This window comes from Carex rostrata, chromosome 1, assembly GCF_964058835.1.
Source record: "Carex rostrata chromosome 1, lpCarRost1.2, whole genome shotgun sequence".
NCBI classification, from domain to species: Eukaryota; Viridiplantae; Streptophyta; class Magnoliopsida; order Poales; family Cyperaceae; genus Carex; species Carex rostrata.
In genome coordinates, this window is record NC_135918.1 from 4,952,363 (window position 1) to 4,971,537 (window position 19,175).

At 37.1% G+C, this 19,175-nt stretch overlaps 4 protein-coding genes across 7 annotated transcripts in view; 2 read left to right on the forward strand and 2 right to left on the reverse strand.

Moving 5' to 3' along the window:
- Nucleotides 1-66: 66 nt before the first annotated feature.
- LOC144553636 (Peptidase C78, ubiquitin fold modifier-specific peptidase 1/ 2) lies at nucleotides 67-6,595 on the forward strand. Of its 3 annotated transcripts, none has more exons than XM_078301890.1 (13): nucleotides 67-442; nucleotides 1,496-1,837; nucleotides 2,241-2,452; nucleotides 2,705-2,792; nucleotides 3,131-3,306; nucleotides 3,383-3,473; nucleotides 3,808-3,930; nucleotides 4,286-4,336; nucleotides 4,606-4,682; nucleotides 4,880-4,968; nucleotides 5,076-5,187; nucleotides 5,675-5,777; nucleotides 6,237-6,595. In XM_078301890.1, exons 1-13 carry the CDS (start codon nucleotides 244-246, stop codon nucleotides 6,464-6,466), a joined length of 1,893 nt encoding a protein of 630 aa, XP_078158016.1. In that variant the 5' UTR covers nucleotides 67-243; the 3' UTR covers nucleotides 6,467-6,595. The 3 variants fall into 3 exon arrangements, 2 of the variants coding, with proteins under 2 accessions (XP_078158016.1, XP_078158010.1); XR_013511420.1 differs by having other exon boundaries at nucleotides 101-442; nucleotides 3,808-3,948; nucleotides 5,650-5,777; XM_078301884.1 differs by having other exon boundaries at nucleotides 101-442; nucleotides 3,808-3,948.
- The window catches only part of LOC144553728 (copper transport protein ATX1-like), a 47,610-nt gene continuing 29,353 nt past the window's right edge, over nucleotides 919-19,175 (forward strand). Inside the window, exon 1 of the mRNA XM_078301934.1 lies at nucleotides 919-923. The gene's annotated coding sequence lies outside the window, so the exon portion shown is untranslated. The remainder of the gene's footprint in view (nucleotides 924-19,175) is intronic.
- On the reverse strand, nucleotides 6,976-11,446 carry LOC144553656 (Regulator of chromosome condensation (RCC1) family protein). 2 transcript variants are annotated; one of them, XM_078301892.1, is made up of 6 exons: nucleotides 11,077-11,446; nucleotides 9,947-10,212; nucleotides 9,525-9,871; nucleotides 8,638-9,039; nucleotides 7,840-8,224; nucleotides 6,976-7,540 (listed from the first exon to the last, which is right to left on the reverse strand). In XM_078301892.1, exons 2-6 carry the CDS (start codon nucleotides 10,169-10,171, stop codon nucleotides 7,298-7,300), a joined length of 1,602 nt encoding a protein of 533 aa, XP_078158018.1. In that variant the 5' UTR covers nucleotides 10,172-10,212; nucleotides 11,077-11,446; the 3' UTR covers nucleotides 6,976-7,297. The 2 variants fall into 2 exon arrangements, with proteins under 2 accessions (XP_078158018.1, XP_078158019.1); XM_078301893.1 differs by having other exon boundaries at nucleotides 7,480-7,618; nucleotides 11,077-11,390.
- LOC144553697 (protein IN CHLOROPLAST ATPASE BIOGENESIS, chloroplastic-like) lies at nucleotides 12,420-17,953 on the reverse strand. Its single transcript, XM_078301910.1, has 11 exons — nucleotides 17,717-17,953; nucleotides 16,200-16,283; nucleotides 15,918-15,992; nucleotides 15,519-15,561; nucleotides 15,355-15,412; nucleotides 14,827-14,991; nucleotides 14,073-14,135; nucleotides 13,872-13,963; nucleotides 13,600-13,681; nucleotides 13,383-13,493; nucleotides 12,420-12,712 (listed from the first exon to the last, which is right to left on the reverse strand). The coding sequence occupies exons 1-11, from the start codon at nucleotides 17,853-17,855 to the stop codon at nucleotides 12,572-12,574; spliced, it is 1,053 nt and encodes a 350-aa protein (XP_078158036.1). The 5' UTR covers nucleotides 17,856-17,953; the 3' UTR covers nucleotides 12,420-12,571.

Below are 19,175 nucleotides of genomic sequence, written 5' to 3' on the forward strand. Positions count from 1 at the left end.
AGCAGCCCATTGGGCCAGAGCCCAGAGGATGCGGAGAACTTGTCTCAATGCTAGAGGTGTCGGCCTACATAACTCCGCATTCGGGTGTGTTTTGCTTTCAAACCGTTAAGAAAACCCCCGGCGCGCCGACTCCAGAGTACTCGAGAATCGAGATCGAGAATAATTATAGTGGTAGAGAAAGAGAGAGAGCAGGGTGGTTAAGAAATAAGAAGTGTGCTGTTAGCTGTTATTTGGGGAGAAACAATGGAGGCTGACGATCGGCGGTGCACTGTCCGTATTCTATGCTCCAAGAGGGCTCTGCTCGCATCCAATCCGTCCTTGGGGATCCGATGGCTTATAGGGTCGCCTCGCTTCATTTCCCCCTTGACAATAGTTGCTTCCTTCCGCTGCCTCCACACTCTCCCCGCCGATCCCTTCTCACCTGATTTCTCCAAAGAAGCAGGTCGTCTTCCCAATATGAAGTATTATTTCGGTTTTAAATTACACAATTTGGCAGCCTGCCTCGAGTGTTACCCGTTTCTGTTTTAGTTCTTAAAGTTTTGGAGTTCCCATTTTGGTCCCTGAAGATTCCGATTTGAATAAGTTTTATCACTTTCTTCATTTTGGCTAAAATTGGGAAAACAACGCTAGCATTGCTGACATGGAATGATTAGATTGGATCTTTTAATGAAATCACATCAATGTTAAGTAGGATCTGTGTTCATTTTTGTATGATTAGAAGTTTTACAGTAGTGACCAAAGTGACATGAAATGAAATCTTGAGGAACCAATACTAGATTTGCAAAACTTGTAGAATTAGAAGGGGAAGTGGATAATCCTTTAGGGCCGATATGTGTACGTTGCTATTTCAGAATTCTGCATTGTAAGTTGGCTTGCTTATAGCCGTTTGCTTATACTGGTATACAACCACTGGCAGAATTCTGGTAAAGAGGTGCATGCAACCGTTGCTGGCAGATTGTCTCACCTGATTATGTTTCTATATATTCTTCTAAAGTGCAAATTTTCTACTGGGAAAATTTGCAAACAAGTTTTTTAACTTATAAAGAAGTTGTAAAAGGCCATCCTTCTCATAATTTATAAATCGGACAATTTGGCCTATGGAAATAAAATTGCTTGTAAATGTACCATGAATATTCTGAAGCTTAGCATTGGTTAAAAAAAAGCCAGCGATTTGTCTTTTCTAATGGCTAGTGCCATCATTTTCTCATAGCATTGCCACTTGTAGAAGGGAAATGCATGTTTTTAAAGACCAATCTAATGATACAGGTTTTGGTTCTTTTGCAAAATAATGTAAAGGAGGACTTATGCAATTTCTTTTTCTATTTGTATAATGAAGTAAGCAGGTTATAAAATTCTCGGGCCTTGAAGAATTAGAAGTTAAACTTACCGATATTGGAGATCATTTTTCTAATTGTTTTACACTTTCCCATTTTTTTCTATTTTTTCACAAATTTTATCATCTTAAATTTGCTCTTCCTGTCTTTCATTTGGACAGATGATATTAGGATCCTATTATTGAGAGGATTTGATATAATTGGAGCACTTTTTGTTGGAAGTCAAAACCGAAAAGAGGATGCTAACAAAGCAATAGAAGCCTCTCATAAACTGAGATCATGCCTTTATGGTGACAAAGCAAGCCACTCGATGGTGGCAGCTTTTACTGATGCAGAGTCAAGTGAAATTCAATTTTTTGTTTCTGCTAATTCTACGGTTGCAGAAGTAGAATCTGTTTTATATGAAGACAACCCAGAAAACATTTTGTGGGATAAGGGTTGCCTAATGAGGTGCCAGCTGGTGCTGAAGCTTCCTCTTTATGCTCCTTTGTATGAGAAATTAGGTAAAAATATTTCTTGTTCTTTTTAGAGGTTGGCACTATTTATTTATTTTTTGGTTGGGGGGGGGGGCGGGGGGGGGGGGGGACTATGCATTTCGGAATAGGCCTAAATAATGTTTTTTCTAACCTTTGTTTGGGTACAGATGTGGTTCCTTTGCTAGGTAGCATCAACATTCATTTATGGAAAAGGCGATGAGGGAAAGAAAGGACAATAGAATTGGGTGGGTGGGTACTTGTGTCCAAATTAGTCCCATCTTCCGGAATTAACTATTTAGGTCTTCTGCTGTATTTACTTTTAAGTCTTGTTCCAAAGACCTTATATTAATCCTTACAGTGCTCAAATATTTGTTCCGTGCTTGGTAAGAAATTCCCTGAGCTTTTGTCTTTTTCCTCTTTTTTTTCATAGATTTGGAAACTACTGTTTCTGCACTTGCCAAGCGTGCTATTGTTGGACTTAAAGATCCATGTACCGTGTACCTAGTTGAGTCTGGCGATACAAACTCTGACAAGCAATGTAGTGTCGTTCATGGCAAGGATTTAGATTGTGTTGATGCAAAACCTCTACCTTGTTCGCATTTTTCATCGAGAAAAGGGCCCAAAGTTCCCACCACCAGAGAGGTAGCTTCAAATTCCCTGTGAAGATGTTTTCTGTAAAATGGCTCGTCTATATCTTTTTTTCCTAGAATTATTGTTCACTATTATTGACTATTATGGTATTTTTTTTCCTATTATGTGTTTGATTGTTTTTCTTCACGTTCTATAAAAAAATTCCTTTGTTAATATCTTTTTTTATGAACAGCTGAATTAGCTTTTTATTTGTATTAAATTTGTATATAAATTCATTGTTAATATTACTTACTTTTCTATTAGAATGTAGATGCAATCCGTGTGGCCATCCTGACTAACCCATCTAGGAGTGAACAAAAACCTGGCTTTCCTGCCATAGAGTATCTTGCAGGTGAGAAGTTTCTAGAGGTCCTTATAAAATTTGACTATTTTTTTCCGTGTTTTCAAACTACATGCATGTTACATGGCATAAAGTTTCATTCATCTTCTCATATGACATATTTAATTTTATTAAGCTAATACTCCTGAAATAGCACTAGATTATTAACTTTGAATATTTTACTGTAATGCATTCTAATAAGTCGTAAGTATAAGGTACTTCAGCCATAATTTGTTTTTAGGGTTTGTGAAATGTTATATATTTCGTAATAGAATCCAATTGATGCTCTAAATCTTATTTGGTAACAAAGTGCGGTCAATTTAGTTTCTGAATTATATTTCTTTCTTCAGCAACAAAACAAACAAGGTTCTCTACAATCAGCTTGAGGCTAGATATACTCTGCTACACTTCACAAGACTTTGATATAGCTACCACTATATCAGAAATTGTTATTCCAGGATTAATTGGACAGCTAAAGGCTATGGCTTATGCCAGTAACCTTGAAACTTCAAGCAGCCAAAATGAGGTAGAAAATTGATCTCAGAATGCTTAGTTACCATCTTGTTAATGAGTTGTTGACTTTTCTTTTTGGTCATTTCCAGCTTTGTCCATACCACTTCCTTCCTAGTGGGCTTTTGATTCCTATAACAGCAATTTATGATCTAAAATATGGAGAGATGGAAGAAAAACAAGGTACAAGGTTATTGTGATGGCACCAGACTTTTTAATTAGATTTGGATCAGATCAAATATAGTTCAAGTGAATTTTAAACAATTTCTTTTAGTAGGTTTGTATTGGGTTCCGTATTTAGCTCAGTGTGGGAAGTTTTTGCTGGTTAACTCAGATGTTGCCACCTCTAGTTTTGCGACAATACTTTATTTGTGTTGTGCTCTTTCTCATATCGGTTCATAAACCCCCTAATAAAGCCTGACCAAGACCTTTAAAACTTCTGTAGTAGTGCAATATTAATTTTTTTTCTCCTTTTTAAAAAAAAAATCTGAGATATAAGAATTAACTTCACATATAGGTGAATTAAGGAAATCTCTTCACTTGCGACTGGGTTTACCTTTGGACCGACCTCTAATGCGCATAGCAAATGCTCTATGTTTTGACCTGAAGGATAAAAGAGGGGGCAAGGGGACAAGAGATGGTAAGGCACCAAAAGATGGTAGAATCCCCTTTTCCTAGTTTCATGGAGCAGTCTTTTTGCACTTACTGAACTTGGAATATTTCCCTGCAAAACATGAAATATCATCTATCCTCTTCCAAATTATTGCAAACATAGGTCATGTTCCTCCATTTTTTATTTATTCAAATATATCCAAACTATACGTCACATCTCCCTTTTCTATTGATAGAGGTGCAGTTTGGGCAATTCAGTGAGTGCAATTGGGAAAGGGTATGCTTCATTTGTCACCTTTTCCCGAGTGTAATCACAGTTTGAGGTTTTGCAGGGATAAAATAAGTAATTTGCCCCCATTTTAATCTCTAGATGAAAATTGCAGGATCTTCTTCATTGCTCAGAAATGTACACTTTGAAGTTCCTACTAGTGGTGGTGAGTTATCACTTCAAAACCCTCTTGGTGTAATTGACTGAATACTTGAGCCTCAATTATTCCTTAATTCTATTACGACCTCAGATTTTTTAAGAAACCTCAACGACCTCAGTTAGCAAAATAAGAAAAAAGGAAAATCTTAGTTGGTTCTGGTATATACTGTTACAAAACAATGCAGTCTTTATATGTGTGATATTGAGATATATGTCTGCATTTGCTGTCCAAACATCCTTAGTTTAACTGATGTTATTAATGTTTGGCTTTTGTAGTGTCTGGAGGTGATTTATCTTTGATTGAGGGCTCATATGAGTATTACCATTATTTGCAAGATGGTGTGGATGACAACGTAAGTTTTTTGGCATCTTGGTGGGGCTGATTTGATATTGAATTTAATATAAGATCATCTCGAGAAAAAAAGGTGCGAAAATTGAGCACAAGAAAAGAAAACCCTACAAAAAATGATTTGTTCATATTATGATATCTAATAACTGGAAGCTTTGTTTGTTTTTTTTTTTTTCTGATGATGGTTGGACCAATGTACAGGGTTGGGGATGTGCTTATCGTTCTCTACAAACAATCATATCTTGGTATAGACTTCAACAATACACAGCAATTGATGTCCCTTCACACCGGTATGGTATTGTGCTTTTCTGGTAACTCTATATATAGATGTGTATTTAATTAGTGCTGACTGCATGGAATAGTTGCACTTGTTGAACACTGATTTCCCCTTTACCAGGGAGATTCAACAAGCACTTGTTGAGATCGGTGACAAGGATCCATCTTTCATCGGATCACGTGAATGGATTGGAGCTATTGAGCTCAGCTTTGTTCTTGATAAACTCCTCGGTGTAAGTCCTTTACTTGATCTAAACTTTCTGTTCTCATATATGGTTTTGGCAACATTCAAGAATGTTTTCTATTGCCTTTATATGTGCTTATGACATCCGCTGGTCTACATTTCTGTGGTGCAAATATAATTTTGTAAGTCATGAGTACAAGATGCCTCATGTCTTGCAGTTAACCACTAGCTTTTTTTGCTTATATGTAAATAACTTCAGCACATTAAAATCAAGGTACCTTTAAACAGAATGACCAGAGGCTCCTCACTTTTTTCATATCAACTGTACTGAATTTCTGTTGTGATGAATAAATATACAATCCTTCTGAGCTTTTATATCACCTGAACCAAAACTTTGAATAAATATACAATCCCTCTGAGCTTTTATATCACCTGAACCAAAACTTTTGTTGAACTGGTTAGTTCAACTAGGAAGGCAACATGTATGATAACTTAATGAACAACGCGATAGTACAATGCATTGGGTTTTCTAACAGGTTAGTTGCAAGATTATTAATGTGAGATCTGGTGATGAGCTTCCTGAGAAATGCCGAGAACTTTCCTTCCACTTCCAGACACAGGGAACACCTATAATGATAGGTAGCTCTTTTTCTTTTGCTACATTATAAAACATGTTCAGGAATTCATAATTATATATTTTACTCCTGCTGCAAGTTGCACCATTATCATTCATGTTGGCATAAAATACCAAGTTTCTGTTAGTAGCGGATACCATCCATTCATTGCATTGGCGTGGTTGGTAGTTCTGTTTTGTGAAATTTTCACAAGAATGCCTTTTATTCCCTAATAATGGCCTTCAATTATTTACTAAACCAAATTGATAGATTATCCAGGAAGGTAAATTCTAATGTTGGTTTCCATGTTCATTGCGGATTTTACCTTACTAACATGTTTGGGTATTATTTGCCATAAAACCAAAAAAGGCTGCAACTAGTTGCAAATTTGAGAAAAATACACAAGTTTCATTTGCATTTTGATGAAAATAAGGGGTGTTTACTGGATTTGTAACTCTGAGAGTTAAATTAATGAATTATGCAGGTGGGGGTGTGTTGGCCTACACTCTTTTAGGAGTTGAGTACAATGATGTTACCGGGGAGTGTGCTTTCCTCATTCTTGATCCCCATTATACGGGCAGTGATGATCTGAAGAAAATTGTAAGCGGGGGATGGTGTAGCTGGAAAAGGCCAGTTGACAGCAAAGGCCGTAGTTTCTTCTTGAAGGATAAGTTTTATAATCTCTTGCTTCCCCAGAGACCCAACATGGTGTAAGAAATAATCCTATGAATGCAAAGGGAAACTAATTGATCCGAAATTTTCACTAAGAAGATAAACATTTAATTTAGTGTCTTCCATTTCTTGCATAGATTATGCCCTAAGGAACAATAACTAAATTAAAAAGTATATATATATATGCAACCCAAATCGCTATATTAACTAGTGCTTGTATTGTGCACATAATTTTTCTGCTTTGATACTTAGTTTTTTACAACCATTCTAATGTTGCTGTTGTTGTGAAATTGGCGTGGAATTAAAGCATTTCCAACTCAAATAACAAAACGAGAACAATGATATTTGGAAGTCCGTGTCTAAATTAGATGGATCTGGCACATTGCAAACCAAACTATTTAAAGCACGTGCTAAAATCTGAAGCTGTCATCCTGAACATCCTATTAGGAACCTTTTTGACCTCTTAGTCCCTGACTTTGAAGGAACATAAGAATAATTGACGTGTTGCTCTTGAGGCATCATACGAAGAATGTAATTTAAAATAGCTGTTATCAGTTAATGAAATAGAGTTATATTGCACTAACATACACACAATATTCACAGAAAGCATATAACATGTCAGTTTCCTATGTTTCCAAATTAACAACTGCTGCTTCACATTAAGTGAATTCCAGGACCTACACTGGTACCGACTCCTCCCTACTATTTACATATTAACATGAATTTTAATATAAGATAACATGAACATCAGACGCTTCCATTTCTAGCTAAAGAGAAGCAAGTATATAGATAATAACCATAATAATAAACAAGGAATGAACAAAGCCATGCCATTAGACAGATTAAAGGAAATCTATGCAATTAAGAGATCAATCAACTGAGGTCAAGGTCAACGCGCTCTGGATGTCCTCTCTCAGTCTGCTGGCCTACAAGCTCGATGCCAAGCTGTCCCTTGTCACCGGCCCCAAATGCGTACAGTTTGCCCGAGTCGGTGAGAGCGAAAGTATGTGCATTCCAGTAGATAGAGTTAGTGAGGCTTATTTGTACCACTTTTTCATTGGTTCTCTTCAGCGAGGTAACCAGCTGAGGTGTCACCACATTATTGTGTCTATTCTCCTAAAATAGGATACAGACAGCATCACAACAGTCAAGCTAGTGTCACACAGGTCAATTGTATATCATGAGTCATGACCACTACAAGCCAAACATGAGAAACATTTTAATTTCCTTGTACTTAGTTGGTTTTTCTTCTGAGGAGAATTTTGTCCTTGGCGCAGTGTTAAATCAAAATTACCATATCAGTATATTCCAGCTAAAGGAAATAATCGTAATCATGATAACAAAAAGGATGATGGCAAAACATAAAATACAAATAGAACTATAGCAGTAAACATCAAATTTGAGAGCAGACAAACCTCTCCCTCCTGTGCAATAGAGTGGCCGAGGCTGGATGACTCACCACAACCGAATGAATAAACATCCCCTTCTTCAGACACGACAAAGGTTGTGTAATCGCCAGTCGCAACATGCACTGCCTTGATATTGCTCAAGGACTCCACCACCTTGGGTGCTGACTCACACTCTTCGTTTCCATGTCCCAAGCAACCGTACCGGCCCCATCCCCATGTGCACACCCTCCCATCCTTTCCTACCACAGCTGCATGCCAGGCTCCTGCAGCAACTACAGTTGGCTGCAAGTTAAGCTGCTGAAACCGCTCAATAAGTCTAGGATACTTCTCATCTGTTCTTGATCCATGCCCAAGCTTCCCTCCTAATCCACAACCCACTGAGTACACCGACCTATGTGTCAATATTTTAAAAGAATATCAGAATTTTTTATTCAAGTGCATTACAGTACGGAGTAGTTTCGAGGCTGTTATAGCATGCTGAGGTTTCTGCTTGTACATTAATGTGTCTTTGGCCACATTTATTTGGCTCCCCATATTAAATATTAAATATTTTTTATTTTTATTTGTTTTGGTGGATGTTCCTTAAAAAGTAAGTTTAAAATTATCTGAAATTTGATGAGCAGTCATCATCTGACTTCTGCATGAAGATCCCCTGAAGATGTGTCATAACAAATGTACATATCAAACCAAGGAGTACCAGACTGTGAAGCCACTCCCTGCAATGGAGCCCCCCCAAAAAAGAAAATAAACTCCAACAAAGCCACCCATCAAAAAAGATGCACCAAGAGAGAAAAGAGCAATTACATGCCGCTTGGCTGGCACGTCAGTGCAAGGAGATAACAGTAACCAGCGGCAATCTGCACGACAGGAATATTCTCAAGTGGGCCCAGAAGTGGGTGTGGCTCCACATCATTTGGCTCAGTCTGGTGCCCCAATTTCGTGTCGTTACCCCATGAGAAGGTGTACACACGCCCCTCCCTGGAAAGCACTGCTGTGAAAAAGTTTCCTATTGCCGCCTGCACGATAAACACATCTTTCAAGGATTCAACCATCTGAGGTTTTGTCACCGCTTTTGACCCCTGGGCCCCATATTCTGCCTCCCCGAATGAGTCTTTCCCGAATGCATACACTTTACCAGTGTCACTTATCAGTATGCTTCTGCCAGCCCCAGCTGCAGCTTGTATGATCCTAATACCCTGCAGCGAACTGGAAGCATCCCAATAGTTGAGTTAGTATCATTTTCTGCACAAATTTAAGTAAAAAGAAAGTCTAGGAATTTCAAGATGGATACATTTGTAAGAAGAACAAAATTTTGACTTGTTTATGGAATGCTAACCAGTATACCCTGTGCATGACCTGACTTGTACAGTGATATAGTACAACATCAATAAAAAAAATGGAAATATTTTTTCTCTGTATCTTGATTTATAACCCTTAGCTAAGACCTGTACGCAAGCAACTGAACAAGGAAACAAGTTTATATAAGAAAAGAGGCCCGAAAGGATAAAATACACACCAAAAACGGTGCAGTACTCAAAAGAAAAATGATACACTCGGAGCAGTTTCAGATGTTTACATTGGCAACAGAAATCCCTCCCAAATGGAAAGATTAAACCCACATCCAACCCGCATGGGTCAGTATCACAGGTACAGATCGGTATGGTACACGACCATCATTGTTTAACAAGCACCTAATAAGACGAGGCCTCCATTCCTCCTCCAGAGTGCCATGCCCTAGCTGCCCTGAGTTGTTTGAGCCAAAAGTATACACGGCCCCACCAGATGTCACGGCAATGCTGTGTCCGGGGCCCGCAATTGCCTGAGACTTCTCTCTCCTACATGCCTCTCCAGCCAGAATGTACCTAAGCACCAGCTTCCAACTGCCACCGCACCTCTGTTTCAATACTTGCCTCTCTTCATCTCCCATTGGTTTAAAAATAGCCCTTTTCTCACACATATCAAGTGCAGCTAGCTCTGATATGGAAAGCTGGAAATCAGGCGCAAAATTGGCCGGCTTCCTGAAAAATGTACATGTTGCCTGGTACAACCACAAAATTCTATCAGCTGCATTATCAATTCTAGAAGTAGGTTATTTAAGAAAAAAAACACTTGCCTCGAGATGTGCAAGATCTTCAGGGTTTAAATTGCACGAGGTGAGCACATGGAGAACTATGGAGGGGCTCGCAGCCAGTGGGAATTCGCCAGGAGTTGATTCGCCGAAGCAATGGCGCTGTGACCTTTGATATGTCTGTTGCAAGGGAGAGACAAGAGAGAGAGGCTCGTCTATGATTAGGTGTAATGGGATCGAAGGTGTGGCCTCACTTGTAGTGGCATCCATCTTAAGCTTGAGAAAGAGGAGCTAGTTCAACTAGATGGAATCTGCAACACGACATTTATAATAGTATTATGAATAGATTTAGTGGGCTGTGTAGTTTAGTTTTATTTCTAGGTTAGTTACTTTAGCTAGCAAACCTTACTCCAAACAACTTAATTGTAAAGGAGTTGCTATTTCATGCATCTAACTTTTTGTGTTCTCAGAAATAGAATGACTAGCTTCTTTGGAAACAATACAACCAAAAGTAATATTTTCCTAGATCAGAAAGGAATACAGGTTATCACGAAGGAACCAACAGAAAAATATTAAATGATTTTAATAAAATTCGCCTCAATTTGTCTTGGATATTAATCTAAGAAGTGCCGTCAGATATTCAGAGTTGGATTTTAATTAAGGAGAAGGATCTGATTAAACAATTTGGGATTGCAAAAGGAATCTAAGATCAAATAGGCAAGAAAAATAAGTTGAAGAACAGTATTGATCAACTAAAAAGTAAAGTTCCTCGATTCAAGGAAAAAAAAAAAGCATCCCAGTTGAGGATTAAAGTCTTCTTTTCCTTTACCCACACGAAATTTCAATAGAGTCTGATCGATCCAAAATCAAATTAATACCACTAGATTCATCCCAAATACTGAAACCCAACAAATGAGAGCACTAAAAAGATCGCTTCAACCTCAAACGCACAAATTCCTGGAATAAATACAAACCCGGAAAAGCAAATTCATCTTTTGAACCACTCAAATAAATATCAACAAGATAATTCTGAGCACCGATTGCCCAGCCAAAGCAAACACAAAAAATTCAGAGAAAAAACAAAGAACCCAAAAAGCATCAAAGATCCATCCTTCCCCAATCAGATCGGGCAAAATCAACAAGAGAAAGTATCAATCGGATGATCTATTTCTCACCTATTTGCTATATGAAAACGAGATAGTTGTCCAACTAGAGACGCTATGACAGTCCGATTGTACAATCCATCTGGAGTTTGGTTCGGATTAGAGATTTTTAGTCAACAATTAATGTAAGTCTTAAGTCTTAAAACTCTAAAAAGGTGGGATTGCTTTTCTTGTTGGTATCTTTCTCGCTTCTCCTCTCGTCCCTCTTGTTTTCCTTTTCTGTGATGGTCTGATGGATGTGATGATGAGGTGTCCGCTAAGAAAAATAATAGACAGATTCTAATGAAGGGAGAGAGAGAGAGAGAGAGAGAGAGAGAGAGAGCGGTGTCGGAATAGAATAGAAAAGAAAAAAATAAAAATAAAAGGATGAATCCCGTATATTATACGCATGCAACGCAGCCACGTCAGAGAAGGCCTCTAAATTGAGGCTAACCGATCTAATATTTTTAACCCGCTTCCCGCGGGCAGTTTTCTTTTTTTTACGAAACACCCTTCCCCGTTTAAGCGGACGACTCCGATTAACTCGGTTGGGTCAGTGGGCTTCGCGCCGGCGCCAAATCTTAACGGGCCTCGTGTTCGTAAGGAGATGGGCTGCGGGATTATCAAAATATTTAATGAAAGTCTTCCGCAATTCTTGTTTGTTTTCAATTTGGATTTTGTCGAACCTGTTAGATTTTCACGGAACGACACTGTTCAAACTGAAACCGTTTTAATTTCGTTTTGCTGAACGGTAAATCCGTGGAGAGTTTGGATCCCTAAAGTAACTCGAATTTTTATTGTAGGGTCTGTTTCGAGAAGGGAGTAGGTCGGATATTCATCGGACCTATTTTTGAGTCCAATGAGCTTCATGACCATCTCATCCGCTTCAAGATCTATATGCACGAAAATTGAAATAGACACGCCCAAATTGTAAAGAAGAACGCCCAAATCTTATAGCGGATCGGATGGTGATTGAACCTATCGAGCCAACTCTCAAGTCATCTGTTGCAGGGTAATAACATCTCTGGGTGCACACATTAAATAACACGTGATGATGATTTTATTGCAAGTTTCATCTTAAGATGGAACACATTGCTGCTGGATTCCTATAACGTTTTTCCCAAGCATCAATTAGCAAACTCAATACTTGCTCGAAAAATGAAAGTTAGGTTAAATCAATAAGGTTTCACATAAGAAAAAAAATTCTTATTCAAGTTGTTCGGGACTAAACAGAGCCTCAACTCGTAGAGCTACTCTCCAGTTCCAGTCCTGTTTCAAATGGATCGACCGGAGCCAAAAGGAAGCACAGTACACAGAGACAAGAAGTAAAACCTTTTTAAAGTTTTGAACTCGAAACATTATAGAACGACATAATAGAAAAAGAAATTCTGAGGTCCATTCAAGCTGGAGCATGAATACAAAAATTGCTGTGTAACGGTTACATTCTAGATGAGGAACAAAACTATGGGTTTTTCTTTATTTTCCAAAAGATATTCACTGTGGTCTCTACAAATCGCAATCAAAATGTTCAATCACGGTATGCAATAAATCTAGCCATGTCTTGAAGCCCGGCCTCCCGGTAACATTCTGCTATTCGTTCTATAGCGTCATCCCATGTGCCTTCCACTGATGCTAAATCCATTAAAAAAGCAGCCTCGTCAAGAGCAACCTGTCAATTGATCAAATCGGGTTACGATTGATATTACCCGGTAATACAGAGCAAACATAATTATTGCTCTATTTTTTTTTTTTTTTTTTTTTTTTTTTTTTTTTTTTTTTACTTTTCTTCAAATCCAAATAGTTCAGTATTATTTTCATTTGATGATATGGAACAAAATACTTCAATTTTCATTCTTCTTATCTTTGACATTGTTATACACCAATGTTTGTTAAGCCATTAAATAAGAGATCCAACAGCTGTTTGTCCTCACTAAATACATCATGTATGTCTTGTACCGACAGCCTAAAAAGTGTCATTTTCCTGGTTATCAAGTCACTAAATCAAATGTGTGAAGTGACAGAGATATACTAGATTCAGGCTAACAGGTGTATAGAAAGAATTCAGGCTAATAAGAGATACAGAAAGGTTAAGATACTGATTTAATAAGGGATCAAACAAGAATGTTTATTGCTAAATATCTCAGCTTTCTTGGAAGATGGTAACCTTTCTCAACATAAAGGAAAGCCAACACAGGGTATCTTCTCTCATGGCCTGGGTGTTGATGATTTTCAGATGGCTTCGAACAAAAATCAACAATGGCTTGTAATTTGTCAGTGTTCTTTGTACTTGTACTTGGCATATAGTTATGAGGACTGAATTGCAACTATGATCAATGTACCTGTTCTGGAGCTTTTCCTTTCTTGATATCTTCACGCTTTCCCTCTTCAGATACCTTCTCCTGGAGGAAGTCAATCTGCTCGTCTTCCCACTGAGCAAGTTCAGCAACCTCCTGTGCTCACCGGAATTGAGAGACAAAGAAGAACCCCATTTATGTCCAGAAAAAAAGCAATAAATAAAATAAAATACAATGCACATATATAGAACTTCTGCTATACTTGGTATCTAGAACCGAGTGTCCACCATGGTGACTTTAGAGCCACTCGAGCTGAATCCTTGGCTTCATTTTTGCGGCCCACCCTGTTTAAGAATCAATTCCAAATGCAAAGCATCAGGGTATATTAGAACTATGGATACCACCTTGTACATCAGTGATGATTTATAGTGTTATCAGGCAGGTGAGATTGTGACCATTACAATAAAAGTGCCTAAATATTGAATTACTAGGCCAACTACTCAAAAAGGAAAATGCAGCAGAAAGACTACGAACTTCAAAAGAATTTCTGCATAGCACACATAAGGTCGACCAAATCCTGGGAACTGATTTCTGGCGTAGAATTCCCCAGTGATCAGTGCAGAAACCTGTATTAGAATAGACAGGAAATGTAGACGAGTTACACTTGAAGAACTGACAAAGAAAGAGCATATTGGATTTACTTGAAAAGAAAACTGTTGGAAATCTGAATCATACTTGATCTCCATTCTCGAAGTGACGAGCGACTTTCCTCTCTATAACATCAGGAAAAAGACCGACCTGGAATCAAATATCAACATCATGTCTTTCAATGACCTGTCTAATGGTTATTAGTGACTTTATTATTATTTTATCAAAAGGCAAAAGAGAGGCTGAACATAAATGGTGAAATCTAGACATTCTGTCTAGTGCTCCTATGTACTAGAAACATGTAGAAATTTTGCGAATCAAACCCCAATTTGAAACATTTTCAAGTAGTATCCAAAATATTTTATTCTTGTAATAAAGAAGAATAATATTTGACATTTTGCTGATAAGACAAAACTACTAAATTGATGAAATAATAAAGGCATGCCACATTAAAAGTTGACAATTATGCCTCTCTGAAAAGTACTTGTTTCTACAAAAAAAACCTCAATAAACTTTAACTAAAATCAGGTCAAGAATATACTATTACGCTGATCATTAATTTCCTAAAATTGGTAGTAATTCATTTAGTTGTGGATGAAAGGAAAAAAAGTTAAGCCTGCAGCACCTTTAAAAGATCCACCCTCGTTTAAGTATTTGAATGTTATGTGCAAACACCCAATTTATATAAAGTAGACACTGTGTCAGTTGCAATTGAACACACCAGGTGTTTATTGAAGACGCAACAAACAAATACTCGGTATAATTGACAAAGAGTACCATTATGTACCCCAATCCTAGGTACAAACTCATTAGAATTTCCAAAGGTCATAGCAGTACTTACATTTTTCAAAAGATACACATCTAAGCCAGAAGCACCTGCCTCTTTAGCATCGCCCTTTTTGTAAAGCTGTCTACCTGCTTCGCCAGAAGCATCCCATAGCCTATCACCAATTTCTAAATTGTCCACATCTGCTTCCACAAGGAGTTTATGGATGTACTGGTCTACCTACAGTAGTCATATTTACAAGTATAGTTGAGTGAAGCAACCGAATGGTTATTGGAGTTACCATTACATACACGTCAAAGGACCACCAAAAGATGCTCTGCATTCAATAAATTGCATAGAAGTGCACAAATTCATAACGCACTAGCAAAATGATTGATCATTCTTTGAAATAATGACTGGTGCTTCTACTAACTAATGAAGCCCCCAGTGGGACAATAGCAAGATTTTGTTTTATTGTTTACAGCTTGTCTCTATTGCAATAGAGTATTTGTAAACTAACTAGATCACATGGATACTTGTTAATTGCTCGTGCAAAAGAATTACAGCCCTAATGTATCATTAACCAAGATATTTGCATCTTACATTTTTTGCCAAAAGCCAAAGCCCATGCTTGTGTACTTCCACAACTGGCATTTCCATCCTAATCAAAGGCACAACTGAAAATCTTAGTTAATACATGCAGCTTGTGAAAAATAAAGGATAATCAGAATAATCAAATTAGAGAAGAGAAAAGTAAAAGGAATTACTCAGGTGGAGCTGTTGGCCATCTCAGTAAGGATGTTAAAGTGCCTGCAAAAGTAAAAGTGCCTAATATCGCATCAAAAGAACTTGTAGAGAAAAATATGAATGCATTGGGTTTGGTGAGCTCCAAATCAGACTATCCACTTCTCCAGTGTAGTAGTAAAATCAAGGATTGTAATATTGTTCAACAGAACTTACCCCATAAACAATGGCTGCTGTATATGTCGGCTGTTTTGACCGTAGTAGGGCTTTTTAATTAATGCAAATAAAAAAAAAATAATACAAGAGGTAAACTTACATGTGCTTCAATGCAAGTTCCCAGGAAAACAGAAATCACAAAAATGCAAATAGAGATTTGTTTTCTTTTTTGTTTGAAATTTAAAGGCATCATATGGGCATGAAACCTGATGGGCTTTCTGACAGAGGGATGATGAGAGGAACCAATCCTTTTTTTGCTCCAGGGGAAACAATGTTTTCACCTGTTACATATAGAGAAAACAAAATTAATTATTACAATTATAAAAAAATTTAGACTAGATAATAATTCAAAACTTTCTACTTCCTATCATGTGGTGGGATTAAGAAACATCTCCCCTTATTGCAAAATATGTTGCTTATATTGGTTACATTGAAAGATGAACCTTCCAACACATAAAAAATAGCAAATACATGACGAGCTAATGTACCTTTAGCTTGGAGCATGTCTAATAAGCACTGAAGATGGTCAGGAGGTCTAGTAGCGGCAACATCCTTTATAAACGGAGCATGATCTGCAATTTTGACCAAACTATGTTTAGTCAACAAGAATAAATGGGCAAAAATATAGGCAAATATTGATTAAGTGAATCCAAACCAGTTAGAGGGTTATCATGCACTTCGTTCGACTACAATACAGATATACAGTTGCAAATTAAATTAGAAATGTTCTTAGGATTTGGGTGCGAAGAGGAAGAAGAGAGGAGAGAGAACAAGAGACACTCAAAGGAGTAAACTGAATTTTCTAATTTTCTCTCTCATCAAGAGTCTAAATTACATAGTAGATTAAGGCTAGCGTGTGCTATGCTCACCAAGGAGCATAACTTCAAAATCTATTGGATTGGCTTCAAACTACGAATCCAAACCGTTCAAACTAATTTACTTCACAAGTGATGCGTGTACATGCAAAGTTTTGAAATTTTCGGATTCATTTAGTACAAAGTCTAGCGGTAAAAAAATGATGAAAAATAAATGCATTAAAATAACTTATAAACCTTCCTTTTTTTTAGCACTTGACTTGTACTAAAATAAATTCGAAAATTTCAAAATTTTGCACGGTGAAGTAGATCAATTCAATGATTTGGATTTGTTGTCTGAAGCCAATCCAATAGATTTTGTAGTTATACCAAGCTCTCTTGGTGAGCATAACACATGCTAGCCTCACTCTACATAGTACATATAAGTAAGATACGTGACTCATTGGGCCCAAATAGCAATTGGAATCATAACGTAACACATGTACTGAGGAAGTGAGCAACGCATCTTTCACCTTTGAAATTATCATACAATTTATATATAATATTTGTTGAAGATTATGCAAGACTTGGAGACACAAAAGCTAGAGACACTTAGCTGCATATGCTATGCAATCTTACCGATATTAACTTCCAAGATTATATCATCAATCACATTAATATCCAATCAATTAGGATCAATATGCCGGATTAGATTTTGTGTAATAGGAAAGTCTAACAGCAAGTAGAATAATTAGGAAATATCATGATGGCTAAGTAACCTACATAAACCCTTGTAAGCACTGTAACGAAAAATCAATCAAACAATGAAATTATTTGGCTTTCAATTCAATCTCAAATTCTAATAATATTCCTGCACTTTTCCACTCGGGTACCTCTAGGACGCCTTCTAGTTTAATACACCGTAGTTCAAGAAATACTATTACAACTACAATTGTTTTTGCTTTCTCATGTCATGAAAAGCATCAAGAGCTAGTTAGACATCGCAATAATGAATTAATTAAGTGAGCACTGATGCGCACAATATCTATTCATGTGCAGTCCTGGTACATAACAATCCCCATTATGTAAGTTCTCTCTCCATCTTTCACTGGCTCTCTTACCTCCCAGAGCCATCAAGTCTTTTTCCAGAACCACGCCCGAATGGGAGAAAAGGAGAGAGAGAGAGAGAGAGAGAGAGAGAGAGAGTTTACCAGAGGTGGTAGGATGAGAAGAAACGACAGCGGTGGAAGGGGATGAGGAGGAACAGCGAATGGTACGACCGAGCCTAGTGCGCAGGGAAGGAAGCGCCGTAGCAAAGGCCGCTTTACTCCCAGCTGAAGCACACCTCATCGCTCTTCGATTTCTTTTTTCTGAGTCGTCTAGTTTTTTTTTCGGAGTCGTCTAGTTTATGTGGTAAGCGGGCAGTGATGAGCTCAAGCCGTTAGTTAACAAAGTAACAAACGGTCGGATGGGGCGAGGGGCTGTAAAATTCAGATCCAGTGCAATTTCTGACGATTCTGACCCAGTAAAATGAGATCCAAGTCGTGAGGTGAGTTTCAATTTGAAAACAAAAATTTTAAATAGATACCGAATCGAATTTGATTCGGCTGAAAGCCTGAAATATCTACATCTTCAGATACTAAAGAGATATTTACTCGGAACTGTGAATAAGGACGTAAGCAGAAATTAGTTCAGAAGCAGATAAAAATTGAATACTAAACTGTATAAAGTTAAATTTTGAAATAGATAAAGGTTGACAAAGGTATATGTGAAAGATAACCCACAAAGTGAGAAACCTTTATAATATAAACAGAAGTTCAAAAAAATTAATAAACTAGACCTCCACCTCTCACTTCAAAAATTTTAAAATAAGCAAAAACTAATATACATAGAAAAGTTTATGATCAGTTTTTAATATCAGAAACTAAATTCGGAAGTAGTTATTGACCGTCTCTATTCCAAATTTCCAACGCGGCTCCACTCGTGTAAGTGAATATTCATGAATTATTTATTTATGTGCATAGTAACCATGGTTATTATAGCTCCGATAAATAAGTAGATAAGTTCACTAAGTTGTTTTGTGTATTCAATTCTAAAATATATCGGATTGGCTTTAATTAACAAATTTGAACTATTGAAACGCATCTACCTTATGAGTAATGCATTTTCTTGTGAAAATTTTAAAATTTCGAATTAATTTAGTATAAAGTCAAGCGGTCAACATTAAAATATTTATAAATTAATTTTAATGTATTCATTTTTTGAATATTTTTTTACCACTCGACTCCATACAAATTAATTCTAAAAATTAAAATGTTTGCATATGCACGCATCACTCGTAAGATAGATTGATTTCAACAGTTCAGATTCATCGTTTGAAGCTAATCCAATAAGTTTAGAGTTGAGTTCACAAAGGACTTTGGTGAACTCAAGAACACCCAATTCTACTTCCAATTAATTATCAAACTGTGTAAATAAGAGATGAGCTACGGTGAGTTGCGAAGTAAAATGTATTTCTACTTCACGCAATATCTCCATTTTCAAAGTTCAAAACGTCGATCCGAACTGCTCAACATGATTTCCATATTGAAATGTGCTTGGAGACCAAATTTTATATTTTTTGGAATTTTTTTTACTATTTATTAAGCCACTTTGAAAATCTAAAAATCC

Bases quoted from the DNA above. Each gene is read 5' to 3' on its own strand.
- LOC144553636 (XM_078301884.1), top strand. From the start codon at position 244: ATGGAGGCTGACGATCGGCGGTGCACTGTCCGTATTCTATGCTCCAAG. The intron at 4,683-4,879 runs GTAAGTTTTTTG...ACCAATGTACAG, and splicing joins AAGATGGTGTGGATGACAAC to GGTTGGGGATGTGCTTATCG. The intron at 4,969-5,075 runs GTATGGTATTGT...CCCCTTTACCAG, and splicing joins ATTGATGTCCCTTCACACCG to GGAGATTCAACAAGCACTTG.
- LOC144553656 (XM_078301892.1), bottom strand. From the start codon at position 10,171: ATGGATGCCACTACAAGTGAGGCCACACCTTCGATCCCATTACACCTA. The intron at 8,225-8,637 runs GTAATTGCTCTT...ATTGACACATAG, and splicing joins ACGTGCCAGCCAAGCGGCAT to GTCGGTGTACTCAGTGGGTT. The intron at 7,541-7,839 runs GTTTGTCTGCTC...ATCCTATTTTAG, and splicing joins CTATTGCACAGGAGGGAGAG to GAGAATAGACACAATAATGT.
- LOC144553697 (XM_078301910.1), bottom strand. From the start codon at position 17,855: ATGAGGTGTGCTTCAGCTGGGAGTAAAGCGGCCTTTGCTACGGCGCTT. The intron at 13,682-13,871 runs GTTCGTAGTCTT...ATTCTTAAACAG, and splicing joins TATGCAGAAATTCTTTTGAA to GGTGGGCCGCAAAAATGAAG. The intron at 12,713-13,382 runs GTACATTGATCA...ATCAATTGACAG, and splicing joins AAGGAAAAGCTCCAGAACAG to GTTGCTCTTGACGAGGCTGC.